Source organism: Berghia stephanieae, chromosome 6 (genome assembly GCF_034508935.2).
Source record: "Berghia stephanieae isolate SIO BIC M18660-M18661 chromosome 6, UCSD_Bste_1.3, whole genome shotgun sequence".
NCBI classification, from domain to species: domain Eukaryota; kingdom Metazoa; phylum Mollusca; class Gastropoda; order Nudibranchia; family Aeolidiidae; genus Berghia; species Berghia stephanieae.
Genome location: NC_088365.1, coordinates 37,948,874 through 37,971,242, shown reverse-complemented (window position 1 = coordinate 37,971,242; position 22,369 = coordinate 37,948,874). Strand labels below are relative to the sequence as shown.

Genomic DNA, 22,369 nt, shown 5'->3' with positions numbered 1-22,369 from the left:
TAACAGGTGTAAATTCCAAGAGTACTTAGTGTACTTAGTTTGAGATCATCTAAATATCTCATCCTGACACAAGCACTCAAATGTTTACAAATCATAATATAAATATTTGTAAAACAACAAATAATACAGTGCATAATAGAGAGATGATTTACAAGGAAAAAAATATCATCCACCAAAACTAATTTATAAATTTGACTGTTTCCCTCTCAGCCAGGGTATCTGGCCAGGACAAAACCAAATTATCTCATCCTGGCACGGCGGATTTTTGTATCGCTTGTGGCTGCATTGTGGCCGCAAAAAAAAAAGAAAACAAAAAAAAATTTTAAATGCTAAAAATCCTTGATTTGCATTGCAGCAGCAAAATCTGCAACTTTTAAAAATTTTTTACGAACTTTTGAGATTTTATAAGCGTGTGGGAATAGTTTCCGTCAGCTATGCTATTCTATGTTTATTTGTTTTTGAAAAAGATTTTTTTTTCACTTTAAGAAGGGAAATAATTGCACAGCATTACCGAAAAGAGTTTCATAATCAGCACAGGCTGTTTCCAACTGCTGTACTGTAATAGATTGCTAATTTTCTGATCAGCAAATAAAGAGCCGGGGCCCATCGTGTTATTTCAATAAAACAAATCAAAGTTAAGTACAGATTGATCCAGGGACCCAGAGGGTGAGCACCAGCGGGGATTGAACCATTGAGATGGAAAATGTCGGGCATACAAAGATATATAAATTAATGGAAAATAAAACAAAATAACAACAAAAAAAGAATACACATGTTTCATCTCAATTCAGAAATATTATTTATACCAAAATCACATGACGTGACAATAAATTTAAAAGCTTTGGAAAAAGGGTCAGGGGGGCTAAAATATCTACCATCATGGTGGAACCCAATAAACCAGGATAATTTCATTAGTATTGGGACATTTCCAGATCAGTGAGTTCCCACTGTATTAACTCACTCAATCCTAGAGATTTTTTCTACTTTTCAAAATTGAAAAAATGCATTAAAATGAACATGTACATAGACCTAGATAGTTTTATTCAACTACCATTAACATGTAAAACTAAAAACATTAGCTTTGATACTACGCCTATAATTTGTCTCAGAAAAATGTAATAAATAGGCGTGGGTATAAGTTACCCGGGTAAACTACGGATATAGTTGATGTTGGGTTTGAGTGAATAAAAAATAATTCCAAGTAAGCCAGATTTTCAGGGTGTATAATTTTCATATCACTTTTTCAATTAAAAAATAGAATAAAATACCCATTGTAACTAGCCCGATATTTACAATGTTTACAAAACACCTTACTTGGGAAATAATTAAAATCAGATGAGAATTATAGAAAAAATGGGGGGGCCAAAATTTGTTTACTTTTCAAGATGGGTATTACCAACGCAACCGAAAATGGAAAAAAATTTTCTTTAAATTTTTCCTTAACCAAACATGCTGCAACCCGATATTACCTCTCTGTTGAGCTGCCATAAAATGTACGGTGTTGAAAATAATAAAATGAGGTAAGCCTGTACTGCACAGGCAACAGATTTGACTACCCATATTTACCTTGTTAGCTTTGTGATCTTTCTGTCTGATCCAGTGCTGGACCATGAAAGTCTGAGCAAGCACAGTGCATATTTCCTTGGTGTTCCTGGTCTGGAGTTGTCTAATGACATTGACAGCTTCTTGAACGCTCAGATTCTGACACTTGATCAAACACAGAAAATGTAAAGGTAAAAAAGTTTAAATAGAATATAGATTTATCTATATTTATATTTGACCTTTCTCTATCGTTTTTTTGTGGTTTATTTCACACCAGTCCACCAAGAAGGGAAGTCTTACAGAGTTGCCTACCGTATCTACACATTGGCAGAATCATAAAGAATTTAACATGAAAAAAAAACAAAAACAGAATAACTTACTGAACCTCGCAAGGTGGTAGGCTTGAAGAATATTCTTCAACATTATTTATCAAGTCGCCATGCAGTCATGTCCATTTTTATTTCAAGGTTATGAACTCTTGACTGATATTAAACGGTCTTGCATATTATTTCAAAAACAAAAATTTCACACCAATATTACCTGGTCGAACCTACCACATAGAAATTTGAGTTCAAGGAATTTGACTGAGCTCTGCAGGATCACTGGATAGACAAAAATTTTGAGGATGTTTCCAAGCAATGCGCAACAAGAGGCAGCTCTGAATCTTTTATATTAATATCTCCCATATAAGAGAGAGAGAGAGGTAGATAGTTATTGTTTGTTTGTTTGTTTGTTTGTTGCTTTAGGTCTCTTCCAACACAATTGAGGTTATATGAGAGACCGCTGAAACAAAAAAACAAGCAATCTAACAAAAATAGTACAAATGTAAATCAAAATCATAACCTAAAGATATCATAAGCTAAATTATAAATAACCAAGAACAAACAGGCAGAAGATTTACAGAAAAAAAATATCCCCTGTCAAAAATACAATCACAAACCAAAGAAGCAGGATAGGCTAGTAAAGAGAAGAAGAAACGACATCACTATCAAATCGTACACCCATGCGAACATCATAGGTATATGATTCAAGGGTGATGCTCCCATCCAACCACCCGCGTAGATAGTTAGATAGATAGATAGCTAGATAGAAGATAGATAGATAGATAGATAGCTAGATAGAGAGAGAGAGAGAGAGAGAGAGAGAGAGAGAGAGAGAGAGAGAGAGAGAGAGAGAGAGAGAGAGAGAGAGAGAGAGAGAGACAGAAGAGTAGAGAAAAATAGAGAGATGGAGATAGCCAATGAAAGAAAATCAAAGAAATAATAATAATAATAATAATAATAATAATAATAATAATAATAATAATAATAATAATAATAATAATAATAATAATAATAATAATAATAATATAATATACTTATATAGCGCCCATTAATCCACTGACAAGTGCTCAATGGCGCTTTACAATCACTCAAGACTATATAAACTAGCATTCACACTAGCACGCTCACACACATACACCCACATACGGAAACTTCTCCGCGTCCACATACGCAAACTCTTTACATGCACATTACTACCCTAAATTAAAACATAAAGCATATCAATTGTCGAGAAACGCTCTTCTAAATAATTCGATTTTCAATTTCTTTTTAAAGGTTTCTAAATTTTCACTATTCTTAGTATTATAAGAAAGGGAATTCCACAACCTGGGCGCAGTCTCTAGGAAGGATTTGTTGTGAAACAAAGACTTTGAGGGTACCTCTGTCAGAAGAAGCATACTATTAGATCTTAGCGATCTGCAAGGTGTATGAGATACAAGATCGTTTAAATAGGGTGGTGACAGGCCATGAAATGAGCTATAACAAAAACATAACACCTTGAACTCAATGTGCAGCTTCACCGGCAGCCAATGAAGAATTTCAAGAACAGGGGAGATAGTGTCGTCACGTTTTGATAACATCACCAATCTAGCCGCCCTGTTCTGAACATTCTGCAATTTTTTAATATTGTAATTGGGACAACCTATGAGCAGAGCATTGCAGTAGTCAAGTCTACTAAGAATGAAAGAAGTGACAAGCGTTTTAGTGATTTCAGTGTCAATCAAGGACCTAATACGACCAATGTTTTTAAAATGGTAGTGACAGCTTTGGATAATTTTGGTGATATGATTATTCATGGACATATTGTTATCAAAAAATGCACCCAAATTACGAACATAGGAATTAGAAATAGAAACTTTGCAACCTGCTACATCAATTTTAAAGGAGAGAGAGAGAGAGAGAGAGAGAGAGAGAGAGAGAGAGAGAGAGAGAGAGAGAGAGAGAGAGAGAGAGAGAGAGAGAGAGAGAAAGAGAGAGAGAGACAGAGAGAGAGAGAGAGAGAGAGAGAGAGAGAGAGATATATATATATATATGAGCCAAGGTCAAAAGGTGCCAATTTTTTTTTCTCAAAATAAAAGTGACATAATAGTCCATTCATGTTTCTATATGTGTAGCAAAAACCATGTACTTCATGAATCAAAGGCCCTTTAGATAACTTTAAGGTCTAACGCAGCATAATATCGTCAACAATACCCATAGGTTGTAAGTGTCACCTGTGACCGGTGACACCAAAATGAGACAAAAAACTCTATAACCAAATGATTTTTGTTGAGTATCAAACTTTATTTAGTAAGTTATGGACAAAAAGACACAATCAACAACAATCATAGTACAATAATATTACCAACTATTGGAGAAAATGTTGCTTTTTGGTGTCATCGGTCACAAGCAACATAGAATGCAAATATATTATTTCATAAAAATGTTTGTACATTAACAAAAACAACAATATTGCATATGTTTATGACCAGCAATGTTCAGAAACTTTTGGAATAAAATGTTGGGAAATAATGTGACCAAAGCATATCTTATTTAGCGGCATTGTGTCACTTGTGACATTAGACCGATGACACCATTACTTATGTCACAAGCAATACCAAATTGCAATTTCGACAATATATCATTAATTTCAGTCAAACCAGTGTAATAACCACAGTTAAATATGGAATTTAATAATATTTCAGAAACCAAAGACTTCAAAAATAGAAATATACATGGAAATTAGAGCATCTGAATGTGACTTGTGACATAAGACCGGTGACACCATTACTTATGTCACAAGCAGCACCAAATCACACTTTCGTCCATAATATATCATTATTTTCAGTCAAAAAAGCACACTAACCTACTCTCAAATTAAATTCAATAATATTTTAAGAGACTAAATACTTGCAAATTGGAAATATACTTAGAAATTAGTAATACCATTGTTGCTATTACTTTGGTCAAAATCGGCACTAGAACGCAATTTTGCCTCAATAAATCAAAAATAGCAACTGAACACATGTAATATAGCCTGTTAAAATGTAATTCAATGACATTTCAAGCTTTGAAGAACATGAAAACAGAAATACATTAGAAACTTCAAACTTAAGTGTCACCTGTGACATTTTAACCAATGACACCAATGGTCACAAAAAGTACCAGAAGTCACACAAACACTAGATAAATATCAGCTATGGTAATGAATTAATGTAACCATACGGTAACCATCACCATACTGCTCAAATCTGCTAGTTTGTAGTAATTTAGTGTGTTAATAGTAAATCAAATCAAATTTCTTGACAACCCTTCTTTTATCTGGATTCGTCAAAAGTTTTGCCTTTTTCTTGATTGATACAACCCTGAAACATAAAAAATTAGAATTACAAGGAAATAATTAATTGTGTCAATATGTCTTATGTGAGATGTCATAATATCATATTTGTAAATAGAATAACAGCTGAAAACATAATTTTTTGGTGGCACTTTGTAATATCCAATATCAAGTGTTGCTTGTGACAATGTAAAATAGCGATGACACCAAAGTTCAACTTACCTTTTCTGCCTGGAGCCACGCTGGAAAGGCAAATGAACGTGCTGCACTTCAAAGACTGGTAAGAAGGGTGGATCCAAATTGCGAATCGCCATTTAACGAAACAAACTTCCACGTGTTCACGCATGCCGTGTTGCTTGTGACAAATGACACCAAAACCAATAAGCCTCAATATCGGCAAAACGGTATACATTTACTCCAAGATTTGAGTTAAGATAGTAAATCTATGCTTTTTTCTCATAATAAAACATTATATCAACATTAAACATGAGCTTTAAAGTTTCGTGTCGAGTCTTAGTATTGTGCTGTGTTTGATGACACCAAAGGTCACAAGCAACACCAACTTTTTAAGAACTCTATATGAAACTTAATCAGATATGTAATATACTGCAATTGCGTTTAAAAGTAAATTTTGACTTTATACAATTAGTCAAATTTCAATCAAGGGGGGTAAAACATCACATTTAATTTCTGCATGATTTCTAAAAAGGTGATGCGTTGACCTCGTTTTAAGCACATGCCAAACAGCATTCAAAATTCACTTTCAAGTTGTTTATTTCATATTCTGTTGTACAGAGTATGTTGAGCTGTCTCATTTTATCTCTTCTTCATATTATCAATTGATTACAAGCATTAACCCAATGAAAACAGCCCATAATTAAGTAAAAATCAAATTTTCTTAACACTGGTATCAGGCGGGCACCTTTTGACCTTGGCTCATATATATAATATATATATATATATGTATATATATATATCTGCAAGGTTTAACACAAAATAATAATAAAATAATATTATGCCCATAACACATGGAGTATAAATCCAATTCTTAGAAATTGGGCGAGTCCATTTTGCTTTACTGACAAAGGGTGGTATAGGATATTATTCGACAATTACTGGATCCCAAAGTATTTTCTGTATTTAAAATAAAATGCATTTAGCAATATGAAGAACGTATGAAATAATACATTCATAATTTATTGTGTAAATTCAATAAAAGAAAGTGTTTTTACTTTATTGCAACAAACTGGAGATGCCGAAAGTATCCTATTAATGGGCTCGCCATGTTAACCATATTTGCAATAACGTCGCTGAGCGATGTGTTTCAATATCGGTGACGGTCATGGTGGAAAGAGGGGTGGGGGAATAAAAATTTGGAAATAATAGCGAGTTCATGTTAATAATTTAAATTTACCCCGCCAACGTTGAAATTTCATCTCCAAATACGTATTGGAATCAGTAGCAAAAAGTGTGTGATCTTTACCAGTTTTATAAATGGGACGAAATCGAACGCCGACATGAGGATAGATTGACCTCTTTTCTAATTATAGGCCAAGTTTCGTCCATTTTTGACAAAGGCTTTCCCCCGATATTATTATTAATAGAAAATCCCCCTATCACTCCCATAACGGTCACAAAAATAGGCCCTATCGGCAGGCAAATTCTTTGAGAGAGTGCCTTGCTCAATGATTTGGTGGCCCGCCGGCTTATGTCGGCGATTTAGCATCTATGCCAATGTTAACTGACTTTTTGGTTTATTTGAAAACACAGGATGTCTCAATTATGATTCCTGTTTTTCATTATTAATGAAAGAAAAAAATCTTAAAACGTATACCGAAGCTCTGAAATGTTCCAATTAACCGGCATGCGTTCCTTTTAACAGGTAGAAATAATATAGAAAAAATTATGTCACAAAGATATTGTTCAAATAATTAATAATTCGATAGAGCTGCATTACAAATACTAGGTTATATCATATTATAATCATCAACATCGTCATTATGAGTTATTACTGGTCACTACAATAAATTCCCTCTTTATTACCCACTTTTTCACAGATTATGTCACAGATCAAGAACAACAACAACAACAATAATAATATGTTTTTATTGTTTGTTTTTAAGGACTTTACGGCGCTTGCAACACATTAAGGTCATATCAACGCCAGTAAAAAGTTCTAGAATTACAATTAAAGCACTCGAGAAAAGGTAAGACAAAGGGGAATGGTTCAAATAGGGAACAATGTAGATTCCAAGAGCACACTATCAGTGTACTCAGTTTGAGATCACATAAAAGTTTCACCCAGACAGCAGCACAAACATAATAATACATAACAGAGAGATGATTTACAAGGAAAAAAATATAATCTCCCAAAACTATAAAGATACATTCGACTGTTTTCCTCCCAGCCAAGGACTCCACCCAGGGTCAGGACAAAACCAAGTAATCTCATTCCAAGACAAAGACAGAAAGCAATTGAAAAACAGATATAGGGGGATAGAAGACACAGCAAGTACCTCCCTGCCCACTATGGGAGGTCGGGAACCCCACCCAGTAACAATAATAATAATAATAATAATAATAATAATAATAATAATAATAATAATAATAATAATAATAATAATAATAGTTTCAAAATTATACGTGGGATATATAGTTTGACATTGTCGGATGATAATCAGTGATCTTTTGGGCTGATAATAAAAGATGATTTCTCAAAGATATTGCGGCGCTTGGTGAAATTGTTATTGCTGTTTTGTAATGGATAAGTTCTGCTACACAGAGCCAATACAGCAGGTTTTGCATCATTACAGGGTTTTTTTCTTTAGGATGAGACATGCCGCATTGTTCTGGACGCCTGTAGAAAGGCTTGAACCTGCGACCACCTTTATCACATTACAATGCCAAATAATTTGCCACATCAAACCCTAAAGAAAGCATAACATTATTAGTTCCCTAACTGCCTTGGTCGCAAGTCAAAGAGTGGCCACCCACTTCATAGCCACAATTGTTCCAATAAGTAATGATTTAATTCTTAGAGCAATTATTCAAGCGTTAATCATTTCTCTTTCATTTAAAATTCAAACCTTAAATTTCTTGGAAAAAATAATTTATCCATGGTTGACAAAACTGCCAACATGCCTTATCAATGTGTTTAACATCACTCTGATCTACCTCTTCTTGCAGCTTATCATGAAGGCCGAGCTTGTGCAGCAAAGACAGTTGGGTTTTGCGAAGAGTTAAGTCCCTTCTCAATTCAGGGTGTAGCAAGCAACTGTTACATAAGTTGAGAGCGTACTCCTCGCAGTTTTCTTTAAGCATCATGTCCACACGTAATTGTAAAATGATAGCATCCTCTCCTGCTATGTAATTCCGAACTGAAATGAAACATAGAACAAATTCAGGTCATTTTTTAGCCTAATAACTGTAAATTTTGGAACAAAATAGAAATAAGTTCAATGTGATTAATATCTTAATCTGAAGTATGTAATATCAGTTTTACCACTTATAGCTACCAAGAGAAACTCATCAAAACGAGTCTCAATCATCGGCAGCTCTTGCTCAACTAAGATAAGATATAATAAGGCAAAAAAAATCTTATGTGACCACTATTGTATCTGAAGCTGATAACATATTATCTTTACAAAGTGCTTATTCTCAGTCATAATGCGAATAGTGATTTCACGGCGTATTCACTATTCGCAGTAGTAGATGCGCTCTCCTGTCTCTGAAAATTAGTCTTTGTCCCCTTACTGAACATAACACTATTTTCTGTTAAAATGGCGTGTTGTCGAATGGATTGAAGTTGAATGAGTGTGTTGGTTTGAGAAGGAAAGAAAAGGAGGGATGATTGAAACATTTTGTGTGACTGAGAATTGAGATTTTGAACGTTTCAATTTTTCCTTCATCTCTTTAGAATAAAAATCCTTTCTAGCAATGTAAAAAACTAAATGCAAAACAAAGTTGTCCAGATACGTAAAAAAACATACACGCAGATCTAATTATCTAGATTGAATGTTATCATTGTGACTTTCATCGAATAGCGACACACAAAAGTCAGCCTCTTTAAGTTTTTTTTTTAAGGGTTTTACGGCGCTTGCAACACATTTAGGTTATATCAGCGCCAGTAAAAAGGAAGAAAATGGGATAGTCAAAAGTTCTAGAATTACATTTAAAGCACCCAAGAGAGAGTAAGACAAAGGGGAATTGGGAACAAATAGGGATCAGATGTAGATTCCAAGAGCATACCATCAATGTACTTAGCTTGAGATCACCTATAAGTCTCATCCGGACACAAGCACAAAATCCAACAAGGAGGAATACACTCAGATGCTTAAATCATACATTAAAAATAAATATAATAATACATAACAGAGAGATGATTTACAAGGAAAAAAATATCATCTCTCAAAACAATAACTATGCATTCGACTGTTTCCCTCCCAGCCAGGACTCAGGCCAGGACCAGGACAAAACCAAGTAATCTCATTCCAAGACAAAGACAGAAAGCATGTTGAAAAACAAATATAAGGGGATAGAAGACACAGTATGTACCTCCTCCCCCCCCCCCCCCCCCCCCCCCCCGATATGGGAGGTCAGGATCCCCACCCAGCAGCCTCTGTAATTACAACTACCAATACTAATGTTTAAAATGGCAGGGGTTAGTCCAAATGTTGCTAAAAAATAAGCTTTGCTTCCAGCAAGCACATTTGAATCATTTTGAAATAAAACTTTCCTATGATGAGATCAAGAGACTCCGGAACAGAAAATTCACAAGCACAAAATTGTAAAATAAATGAAATAAATCAAGATGTTTAGATATGAATAGCTGCAAACCTGGTGTATCACTTGACATGAGAGTTGGGATAAAAATCAGAGGTTTAGCTAATGCAGGAGATAGCAGTTTTGCTGATCCAAAGTTTTAGGGCAATATGGTTACAAAATGACAAGATTTGTTTGTATTGTTTTTTAATGGTTTTACAGCACTCGATTTGTGACACACTTAAGTCATAGAATTACAATTAAAGCACCCAAGAAAAAGTAAGACAACGGGGAATTTGTTCAAATAGGTAACAGATGAAGATTCCAAGAGCCTGCTATGAATGTACTTAGTTTGAGATTACTTAAACATCTCATCCTGACACAAGCACAAGATCCCAATAAGAGGAACACACTCAAATGTTTACAAGATATGTTCAAAACAAAAAATATAACTCTCAGTACATAACAGAGAAATTATTTACAAGGAAAAAAATATCACCTCCCAAAATTAATATTATATATATATATGACTATTACCCTCTCAGCCAAGGATTTCGGCAATGGCCAGGGCAAAACCAAGCAATCCTATTCCAAGACAAAGACAGAAAGCAACTCAGTAAACAGATATAGTGGGATAGGAGACATAGCAAGTGACATCTTGCCCACCATGGAAAGTCAAAAGATCCCACCCAGAAGGACAAGATTTAACTTCTTTGGCATAATATAATGGCCTTTAAGTAGTGGTAAAAATTCCTATTCATATTCTTAGATAAACACACCAAAAATACTTATTTCTTTTTATTCTAAACGTCACAAAAGCTTGCATGACAAAAAAATATAAGGATCAGATCGAGAAATTTATTTTTAAGAGGATAGAGTTTACATTTCACAAATATATAAAGGGCGATAACCGGTCACTATTTTTATAAGCATTTCATTTCTAAATTAAATCCTCCCAACCATAGATAAAGATGTTGATTTAATTTTATCTACATCATGAAAGGTTTTAATGAAAAACAGGTGTCATATAATCTTGTGAAATTTTTTAAACAGCTAAAAATCATTTATGATAGTGTAATAATTAGTATAATTAAAGAGCTACATGTGAAAGAAGAATATGCTGTATTGATTGCACCATTTCTCGTCGTCTCTCATTGTTATCAAATTTGGTATTTTAAAAATCCTACTAAATTCAGTCTTTTTTTTTTTTTTAAAGAATCTGATCTTGAATGTGAATTTCCCACATTTCTAACCTAAGGGTCAATTTTCCTAATTATCCGACCTCACTGGCACATTACTCAACAAGAGCCAACTGCAGTAGCGAATACAAAATAGGAAAAAGGTAAAACTCAGAATATTGTTAGGTCAAGTCGAAATTGACATCAGCTGCTGACACTTTATGCCCCACATTACTTTCACTTTCCTAGAAATTTCTAATCATTGTCAGATGTTTATGAACGGAAGTCTCAAAACTTGTGTCTTTCAATTTGAATAATAGATTGAGTTCAGTAATAAAACATTATTAGAAAAGATTTTTAAAACATCAAATTTGAATTTTAATACAAAAATGTCAATTTAGAAGATATACGGTAGACTGAAAAGTCCTGTCACTGCTCTTGTAATTTCAAAACTGATAGATACAAAATTGACAATGGAATCAAAACAAAGCTTAGTTATATCCTTTTCCATTTCTCATTTTAAATTTCAGCATAGTCACCATTTCCATCCACACTGAGCCACCAATGAAGAGGAATTCACATGACAAACTTCTGCACCACGAGTCACCTCCGCCTGCACCTCGCCACCATTGCTAAAATTTGCCTCCTTGAGGTGTCTCTTAAGTCTTAAGAAAAGGAAAAAATCACTTGTAGCTAAATCGTAAATCATTCTACGACTTCAAGAAAACTTCCTCTTTCAATGTGATTCTGCCTTTGTGTGAGCATTCTCGGTATCCAACCTTTCAGGATTTCTCTAACAAAATGTCCAACTCTTCCCAATGAAATTCCAAGCCTTTGCAAAATGTCAGATTGTTTTATCTGACAATTGGCTTGGTGAAGTTTGTTGATTCGTTCTTGGTTTGTTTGACATTACTTTGTGGACAACCACTGCAAGCCTGTTCATTAATGTTGGTAGAAACAGCATCAGATCCGGCAAAGCACTTAACCCATCTCTGAACTGTTTGAATGCCAAACACACGAGTCATCATAAACAAGATCAACCGTTAATGGTTTGCTGCTTTTAAGGGTTTTACAGTTAGGTCATATCAGTGCCAGTAAAAAGGAAGAAAATGGAATAGTAAAAAGTTCAAATTCCAACACATTCACCTAAATGTTTCACCCTGACACAAGCACAGGTCTAAAATAAGAGGAATGCATTCAAATGTATATATTTCTACTGTTTCCCTCCCAGTCTGACAGAACCAAGTAATCTCATTCCAAGAAAAAGACAGAAAGCATGTTGGAAAACAGATATAGGGTGATAGAAGACACAGTAAATGTCAGTATGGTGGTTGTCATAGTCATAGTAATGATGATGATATGGTGGTGGTGGTGATTGTTGTGTGATGATGACAATATAGTGCCGGTGGTTGTGATTCTACTGATGGGATGTGAAGGTTGTTGTGATGATAATTGTGCTGGTGGTGGCAGTTACGATGATGATAATGATTGTGGGGTGTTGATGTGGTAGTGGTGTTTGTCTTTAAATTGGAAATACAGTGATAACAATTGCAATCTATCAAAAAGGAAAATAATGCATTGGCCCATAGGTCAAACTCATAGTCCATATCCGTTCTCACCACAAAGAGAATTTTGTTTGTTTTTAAAGGTTTTACAGCACCTTGCATCAGATTTAGGTCATATTAGTGCCAGTAAAATGGGGGGAAAAGGATAGTCAATAAAAGTTAGATTTACAAGTAAAAACAATGAAGTCAAAGGGGACTGGTTCAAATAACAGAAGTAGATTACAACAGGATACTATTAGTGTATATCAGTGATGATTATGGCAATTTGTCAAAAAGTAGTCTATCGGTCAAACTCAATAAAATGCAAAAATAAATTAACTATTATAGTTGTGTAATATTTTGTAACATTATAATCATTGGACAAAAATTCACTTTTTTAAAAAAGTTAATGAATTTTCCTTTCCACAAAACAATTTTAAAGGTCTACAATATTACTCACATAGCTCATTGCATCAAGGGATTATGATAAACTTTTTGGCCACGAGGCAAGTCAATCACCCTTGCTTCTGTGTTATATATATTTTCTCTACAACCAGATGACTTAAATAAAGATATATGATTGGTTAAGAAAGAAATATGGATAAGGGAAAAAAAAAAAAAAAGAGAGAGAGAGAGAGAGAGAGAGAGAGAGAGAGAGAGAGAGAGAGAGAGAGAGAGAGAGAGAGAGAGAGAGAGAGAGAGGAGAGAGAGAGAGAGAGAGAGATTGTTTTTGTTTTTAAGGGTTTTACGGCGCTTGCAACACATTAAGGTCATATCAGCGCCAGTAAAAAGGAAGAAAATGGGATAGTAAAAAGTTCTTGAATTACAATTAAAGCACAAAAGAAAAGGTAAGACAAAGGGGAATTGGTTTAAATAGGGAACAGATGTAGATTCCAAGAGCACGCCGTCAAAGTACTTAGTTTGAGATCACCTAAAGTCTCATCCAGAACAAGCACAGGTCCCAACTAAGAGGAATACACTCAAATGTTTACCAATCATATAATATAATATGTAAACTAAACATAATACATACAATGCATAACAGAGAGATGATTTACAAGGAAAAAAATATCATCTCCCAAAACTATAACTATACATTCGACTTTTTCCCTCCCAGCCAAGGAACTCCCGGAAGGATCAGGACAAAACTAAGTAATCTCATTCCAAGACAATGACAGGAAACAATTGGAAAACGGTTATGGGGGGATAGAAGACACAGCATGTACCTCCCTGCCCACTATGGAGGTCAGGATCCCCACCCAGAGAGAGAGAGAGAGAGAGAGAGAGAGAGAGAGAGAGAGAGAGAGGGAGGAAGGGAGGGAGGGAGAGAGAGAGAGAGAGAGAGAGAGAGAGAGAGAGAGAGAAAGAAAGAGAGAGAGTCCTCAATGGTTATCTCCTACCAGCATAAAGGTTTCTTCTGCAAATGCAGATCTTTGTCGACTATAAACCTTTTCGGTCAAAAGAATTCCAAATAGTGTAATCCATGGATTCAGGCTGGGTGGCTCTCTGGGTCTTTCTCTATGACATAAATATTCTTACTTCGAAGAAAAGCATGTGTTCTTTTGCTAGTATGGGATGTAGCACCATCTTGTTGAAAAATAAAATTCCTTCCTGATAAAGGTGTCAAAGTCTGACAAAAGTTTTTTTTCCCAAATAGTCTTACGTAATTATCAGCATAGTTTTACTGGCATAGACAAAAGTGTCTTCTTTTTAAAAAATGACAACGCACAACTGCCACATCATCTTTTCCATATCGGAATTTTTAGGTGGTGTTACAAGATTTTATATTATTCAAAAACCATTAATCTTAATTATTTTGATATTTTGCAATTCTATTAATAAAGAATAGTACTAGTACTAGTAATAAAAATTTGAAAAAGATATCTTTATAACATTTTACAATAGAAATAAATAAGTAACGGCGCGTTTTTTGTCTTTTTGGTGACCACCTGATATATATATATATATATATATTTATGAGTGTTGGTGGGTACTTGTAGGTACGAAAGTGCTCGATAATGATGGTTAGAGCTAATATAGAATGCCGAGACGACACAAAAATGTGAGTGAAAATTTGCATTCTATATATATATATATATATATATATATATATATATATATATATATATATATATATGTGTTTTAATTATATATAAATATCAAGTAGATATATATATGTGTAATTATATAAATATCTACTTACCTTCCTCTATTTCTTCCTCATCCTCTGCTTCTCCTCCCATGATTTTGGCTAAAGTGGGATCTGTCCATGGGTTTTCTAACAAGGCTTCCAAAAGGCGAAATCGTTGGTAATTTAACGGGACGAATTTGGCATTCAAGTTGGCAAGTGAGACAACAAATCTTTGTCTCACATCACTTTCTTCTTCTAAATTCTGCCACTGTATGTTTAGAACTGCTTTTGCACATTCTCTGTTGTCATTTTTTTAAATGAAAAGAAGAGGTAATAAATGATGATCATTTTCTCATAGAACCAACAATCTTAAAAAATAAAGTTCTTCTCAGTAAGCTAGAACAATGTGATCACAATAGGTTCTTTATTTGTGCTATGTTCTGCTATATATTTGGAAACACTATATTCCAGATCAAAACTGCTCATTTCCTTCCAAAATCTGAACACTCAATCAATCTCAAAAACCTAATCCCAGACAACAACCATCCATTCAACATCAGCCAACAGGCAATCAAATATGACAGATTAGGAAAAATGTTTCTTTGTGTCTGGTAAAAGCAAACTTTGGCCCTTGCATTTTGTCCATGGGTAAGTTACTTTTTAATGCATCACTCAGCTGTGAATAAGTAGATGACAGAAGACAATGATGCATGATGTGAGAATATTAGTATAGTCAAGGCACATTAAAGTCCAAAAAACATTGTAAAAATGGAAATTGAGGTCTATATGGCCTGATGGGGGGTGACTGCAAAGTAAATTGGGTGAACCCTAGAAGAATTGCGCAGTATGGGTGAATAAAAATAGGTATATATAACTTTGAAAGCAGGGAACTGTTTAGTCAGGATCAGTCTTCTGCATGAACATTCGGTTAATAAAAATCACCTCTTGGTTGAAAAGTCTCCCTTAAACAATTCCCTATAAAGAAGTGTGAAAGGGTCTAAATTCCTGTGCTGTGTAATGTTTACTGATTATCTACGTCTCTTTCATTGGGATGAATGCAATGAAATGAAAAAATATTTTTAGTCGAGACAAATTAGTTTTGTTTGTACTAGGTCTTACTGAAACTGAATCAAAAAGTTCAACTGGTGAATGTTTCTACGAGGGTTGATCATATGAATCGTCCTGACTATGAATGAATTGTTTGATTCCTATAAAAATTTTCAGAAAAGGTCATCAATGTCTCATAAGATTACACCAAAAAAAACAAACAAACATGGAAACTTCTGATATGCACCTAATAATAATAATAATAATAATAATAATAATAATAATAATAATAATAATAATAATAATAATAATAATAATAATAATAATAATAGTAGTAGTAGTAGTAATAATAATAATTTTGAAATGTTAATGTTACAGGCATAGCTACTGTTTCAAACTTAATGTCCCTCACCAAATTTTCTTTAACTTCATTATTTATGAACCAATTTGCACCAAATTTGGAAGGAAGTAAATACGATCATTCGAAAGCTATACTGCATCACAACTTTTTGGTTAATGTTATTGTAAAAACTACCAATACAATAGCCATGTCTTGGACATCAACAGAAAACGTGAAAGTTTTAGGCAAAGTCGTCTCTTGGGAAGCAATTCAAAGAAGGGGGTTAGCATCTTAAAAAGAGCATGCACTGACGAAAATAAGGCAAGAGTTCGAAATCTGTTGAGGAGACACCGAAAAAGTCTGTATGTAGACAGTCTCATGAACTTGGCTTGTCAAACAGCTAAATGTATCGTATATTAAAAAACGATCTAAAAATGAAGCACTATCTTATTTTAATTCATCAAGAAATCACTACAGACATTTCCCATCAGAGAAAGAACATGTTTCAATGGTTTCTAACAAACATGGGGAAGAACCAATTTTTAAGGACAATTTGGTTCTGCAATGAAGCACTCTTTTATATAACTGTAAACATCATTTCATTATCCATTGGTCAATAGAGTGACCAGACAGAGTATATCGAACAAGATCGACATGTGCAAAAAGCAATAGCTTTAAACATTCAGGGCATCATTGGGTCAATTTGTCTTTGTCATGAAAATGGAGAGACACGAACTGTTACTGCAGATCATTATGTCAAGTTTTGGGACAATTTTGGCAGTCTTTGGGATGATTTTGTGTCAAAGGTTTATACAAGATGGTGCAGCTCCCCACACAGTAAGGCATTCCTTGACCTGGATCCGAGCTCATTTTGGTGATCGTATCGAATGGTTCCAAATTGTACGGAGAATCCTTGGGACTCACCATAAATTCACCATATACTAGTGGATGTGCCTTTTCTATTAAAACATATGTAACTGTTTTTCGAATAGTTTGATATGTTCAAAGAAATTTGTGATATTTGATATCTTAATAAGGACATTAAGTTTGAAACATCCAATGGATGCTGCATTTTTGCATCCCTAAACATTCATACAATGCCATTTAGTTATAATGCTATGGTTTCCATATTTTTTAATAAAATCTAATTGTTACATTTCCATACACCTTAAAATGTGTAAATCAATATCACCCATTATTAGAGAGAGAGAGAGAGAGACAGAGAGAAAAGGAATGCAAGAGTAGATCATGGGTGAAAGTTAACGGGGACCAATTTGCCAGAAAGACAGACCAATAAGCAAGTTTGCCTGAAAAAGATGCTAATTTATTTTTTTTGCAATCTGCAACTCACTGCTTGAGTACCAACCTTTCCAGAGTGAAAAGCGTATTTAATTATATGATCCTTAAAGTGTTTATTTTTTAAAGAAAAAATTTTGTTTAAAAAACATTACAAAAACACTACTTTGTCTGCACAATTGAAAACAATAGGGCAAAAATCGAGTGGAAGCAGATTACAAACTTTATATAAAAGCTAACACCAAACCCAAATAAAAACGAATGATCTTCGTCATTTAAACACTCATTTGCAGCAATCTCTAGTGATTACAGAACTATCTGGTTTATGGAGACACCACAATAAGTCATCACTTTAAATTAGTATAAGGCACAGAAATTGAAATACTTAGGGCTATTGCAATTTGAAACACCCCAAAGCAGTGATCAAAGAGACCTCAACCGTGCATACTTGTTTTGATGCCAGTGTTGTTATTGGTTGTTGTAGCGGTGGTGGTGGTGATTGTGACAGTGCCAATGCTATGATGGTGATTGTAGCAGTGGTGACTACTACTAGCACTGCTATAATTATTATAACTATTACTACTACTACTTTTGGTTTAAAATATATACAATATGCAAGTTGAATACCCCCCAAAACTGGTCTTGGTGCATTTATTTTGAACCTACAGCGTTCTTTCAGCTCCCGACTTAACAATAATAATTTTAAAATTGGACTCACACAAAATAGTAAAGAAAAAAAATTATAAATTATAAAAATCTAAATAAATCATTTTCAGTTGTATTATAAAGGGGCATAACCCATTTGTGTTTATGTTTATTGGCAATACAGTCCTTGATTGAAGGCTTCATTGTCAAAGATGTTGGTTCTATTATAATTTCACTTGACAGGTTTTAAGAAGAAGTAGAAGCTTAAATGAGATCTGAGATCACTGCATAATTCAATGCAAATCTTCAAAAATGGTGTGAAAGGTTTTAGTGACAACCAGTGTTTCATAACCAACTGAAAAGATAGATATAGTACAAAATATGACACATCAGCTGACGTGTCCAATGTAAACAGATCAAATTTATGACAGAAAAGTGATACATGTGTATAATTGTCACCTTTGAAAGAAAATAAAAATAGCCTACACAGGTCTGGTGCACCGGTATTTCCTGGTATCAAATGTTAACCTTCCAGTGTTGGAATAATGATTTATCAATAAAGAGAGCAAAAGAGTCAAGGCCAGTGTGATTTTTGGACCCAAATACACAGATACAATTTTAAGGATTGTACGAATTTTTGTTTAGATTTTTTTCTCAAGCGTGTTTTTATTTGTTTTTAAGGGTTTTACTGCGCTTGCAACACATTAAGGTCATATCAGCGCCAGTAAAAAGGAAGAAAATGGGATAGTAAAAAGTTCTAGAATTACAATTAAAGCACAAAAGAAAAGGTAAGACAAAGGGGAATTGGTTCAAATAGGGAACAGATGTAGATTCCAACAGCACACCGTCAAAGTACTTAGTTTGAGATCACCTAAAAGTCTCATCCAGACACAAGCACAGGTCCCAACTAAGAGGAATACACTCAAATGTTTACCAATCATATAATATAATATGTTAACTAAACATAATACAATGCATAACAGAGATATGATTTACAAGGAAAAAAATATCATCTCCCAAAACTATAACTATACATTCGACTGTTTCCCTCCCAGCCAAGGAACTCCGGCAAGGATCAGGACAAAACTAAGTAATCTCATTCCAAGACAATGACAGGAAACAATTGGAAAACGGGTATGGGGGGATAGAAGATACAGCATGTACCTCCCTGCCCACTATGGAAGGTCAGGATCCCCAACCAGTCTCAAGCGTGATGATGTTGAAAATGTTACAACTGTGTCACTATTCTGTCATACATTTTACCTGTCTACTGCCATGCATCAACTGTATCAACAGCATTTCTGATTGATGAAGGTACCAATGTCCACTACAACCACAACCCCTTTTTATTCAAATTAAAAATAGATTTGTTGTCAGGAATAATTATGTGGGGTGGCAGCAGGGGTGGTAGTAGGGATGATGATGATGAAGTGGTGGCTGTAGAGGCAGTGGTGACAGGCATGATGATGTGGTGGTTGTAGTTGTGATGGTAGGGATAATGATGAGGTGGTTTTAGTAGCAATGGTCGCAAGGATCATGACGAGGATGATGTGATGTTTGTGGTAGTAGTGAAGGTAGGGATGATGTGATGCTCATTGTATCAGTGGTAGTAGAGATGATGACGATAATGTGGTGATTACAGTAGTGATGATGATGATGTGGGGGTGGTTTTAGAAGAAGTGGTTGTAGTAGTGGTTGTAGAGATGATGATGTGGTCTTGGTTGTAGCAGTGGTGATGGGGATTATGATTTAGTGGTGGTTGCAGCTGTGGTCAGGATGATATATTGTTGAAGCGTTGAACGGGAAGGTGGCGATCCTGTGATAATGGGGGTAGGGATGATGATGGTTGTTGTACTAACAAAGTGGTAGGGAAGATGATGATGTTGTGGCAGTGGTGACAGGGATGATATACCTACTGGTGGTAGGATTTATGATGTAGTGGTTGTTTTAGTGATGATCAGTAAAGATGATGATTACTTCTGTGTGTGTGTGTGTGTGTGTGTGTGTGTGTGTGAAAAAGGTGGATTTGTGGTGGTGTGGGCGAAGATGAATAACCATAAAGGCAGATTTCCACCTTGAGGCTGAAGATTCTCATCTCTGTAACAAATAATAATAATTTTCACAGCACATGCTTTGACAGAAGAATGTCTGAATCTAATGACCAAAAAAGCTTTTAATTTTACATCTGATCAACATTGTATGATTAGCAGCTATTGGACTTCAACAAATCAATTATTAGGTATAGTATAAAGCATAAGTTTTCAGAGTTAAAAACGCCATACCTAAATAGTCTTGTAGCAGCTTCTTTAAAACTTGGAACTTGCAGAAGACTATCCACAGTCTCTGTAAAATGAGCCGTAATCACCCACAAACCAGTTATGATATTACCATATTCAGAGTTCCAATTTGAGACTTTCTCCACTGCCTGTTACACAAAGGAAAAGAAGAATAAGATGGTATAAATAGAGCAAAGCGAAAATGAGATACAGTATAGTCAAAGCTGGTAAACGGAACACAACTTGGACAGCCCCTTGGAATTATCTGTCTGTGATAAAAGCTTGTCTTTATAATTTCTACTGGTAAATAAAAAACACAATGGTTTTATTGATTTATTGTAACAAATTTCTATTAATGCTTCATCCACCATTCACCATTTTTCAAGTGTCCCTAAACAAAAAAAATGTTTACATTAACATGTGTATAAGAATGGCAAAATCCCATGTTTTAAATTAACACATAATTGAGTTTATCTTGAATTTGCTAAACTTTACATATTGAATATCTTTAGGAGCAATGAATAAATCCAGGGTCCCCACTCCAATCTAAGACCCCAAATTTTTTTCCAAGACCCCTATCCGCAGACCGATCAGGTTTCCTGATAGACAAAAAATGGCCATCAGACTAAAAGTGGTGGTGGTATGGATGATGATGTGATGGTGATTGTAGTAGAAGTGGTGGTAGGGATTAAGATGTGGTGGTAGTTGTAGTAGTAGTGGTGGTAGGGATGATGCTGTGGTTGTGGTTGTAGTGGTGGTGGTATAGATGATGATGTGGTGGTGGTGGTGGTGGTGGTTGTAATAAGTGATGGTAGGGATGATGCTGTGGTTGTAGTAGTAATGGTAGTAGGGATGACGTGGTGGTAGTTGTAGTAGTGGTGGGGGTATGGATGATGATGTGGTGGTTGTAGTAGTAGTAGTGGTGGTGGGGATAATAATGTGGTGGTGATTGTAGCAGTCGTGCTGGTAGAGATGATGTAGTGGTGGTTGGGATGATGTGGTAGTGGTTGTAGTTGTGGTGGTGGTAGGATGATGATGTGGAGGTGGTGGTAGAGGTAGTGTTCTTAGGGATGTGGTGGTTGTAGCTGTAGTGGTGGTAGGGATTAAGATGTGGTGGTGGTTGTAGTAATTGTGGTAGGGATGATGCAGTGGTGGCTGTAGTAGTAGTAGTAGGGGTGGTAGAGATGATGATGTGGTGACAGTTATAGTAGAGGTGGTGGTTGTTGTATTGGTGGTGGTAGGGATGTAGATGTAGTGGTTGTGGTAAGTCTTTTTTTATTCATAATTTTTTTGGGGAAAAAGGCGGAATTGTGATAGTGATGGGCGGAGATAAACCACCATTTAGGCGGAAATCCGCCTTTAGGAGGAAGATTCTCAGCCCTGATAAACCTCACTACATGTTTTGAATCAGCACAGAGAATTCCTGGAACAGGGTGTCATCATGTATTGTTGTGATAGACCAAACTATCTTTTACTTTCAGTAGAATTCCTATGATTTATGGCACCAGCAATTCATTTCTTGACATGAGTGAGGATGCTGACCAAATTTCTTTTCGAGACAATATATAGAATGTCAAAGCAAAAGTTTCAGAAGAGAGAGAGAGAGAGAGAGAGAGAGAGAGAGAGAGATAGAGAGAGAGAGAGAGAGAGAGAGAGAGAGAGAGAGAGATAGAGAGAGAGAGTGTGTGTGTATATAGTCCACACGGTTTTTATGCATTATTTCGCACTTTTTTCAAAAATAAATAAATTGAAAGCATTGAATTCAATTTAGAATTTTTGTTTAAGTTAAACTGCCTACTGTTACTACCGTTCAAGCCGTTATTGGGGACGCCGGTTAATTGGGACCGACACAATTCCTTGTGAGCAGATTTTTTTCGATATATAATAAGCCATCGAAGTGAGTAATGGCTTTGTTCAAGTTCAAGGATGTTACCACCAAATGGTTTGTTTGTTCAATGAGACGAATGGGC

At 35.0% G+C, this 22,369-nt stretch overlaps 1 protein-coding gene across 1 annotated transcript in view; it reads right to left on the bottom strand.

The window, feature by feature from the left end:
• Nucleotides 1–22,369, bottom strand: part of LOC144974991 (uncharacterized) — a 44,268-nt gene that overhangs the window by 19,935 nt on the left and 1,964 nt on the right. The window contains exons 2-5 of the mRNA XM_078918609.1: nucleotides 20,406–20,548; nucleotides 14,868–15,094; nucleotides 8,356–8,558; nucleotides 1,567–1,707 (exon numbers count right to left, since the gene is read on the bottom strand). Coding sequence (XP_078774735.1) covers nucleotides 1,567–1,707; nucleotides 8,356–8,558; nucleotides 14,868–15,094; nucleotides 20,406–20,548 — 714 coding nt within the window. The remainder of the gene's footprint in view (nucleotides 1–1,566; nucleotides 1,708–8,355; nucleotides 8,559–14,867; nucleotides 15,095–20,405; nucleotides 20,549–22,369) is intronic.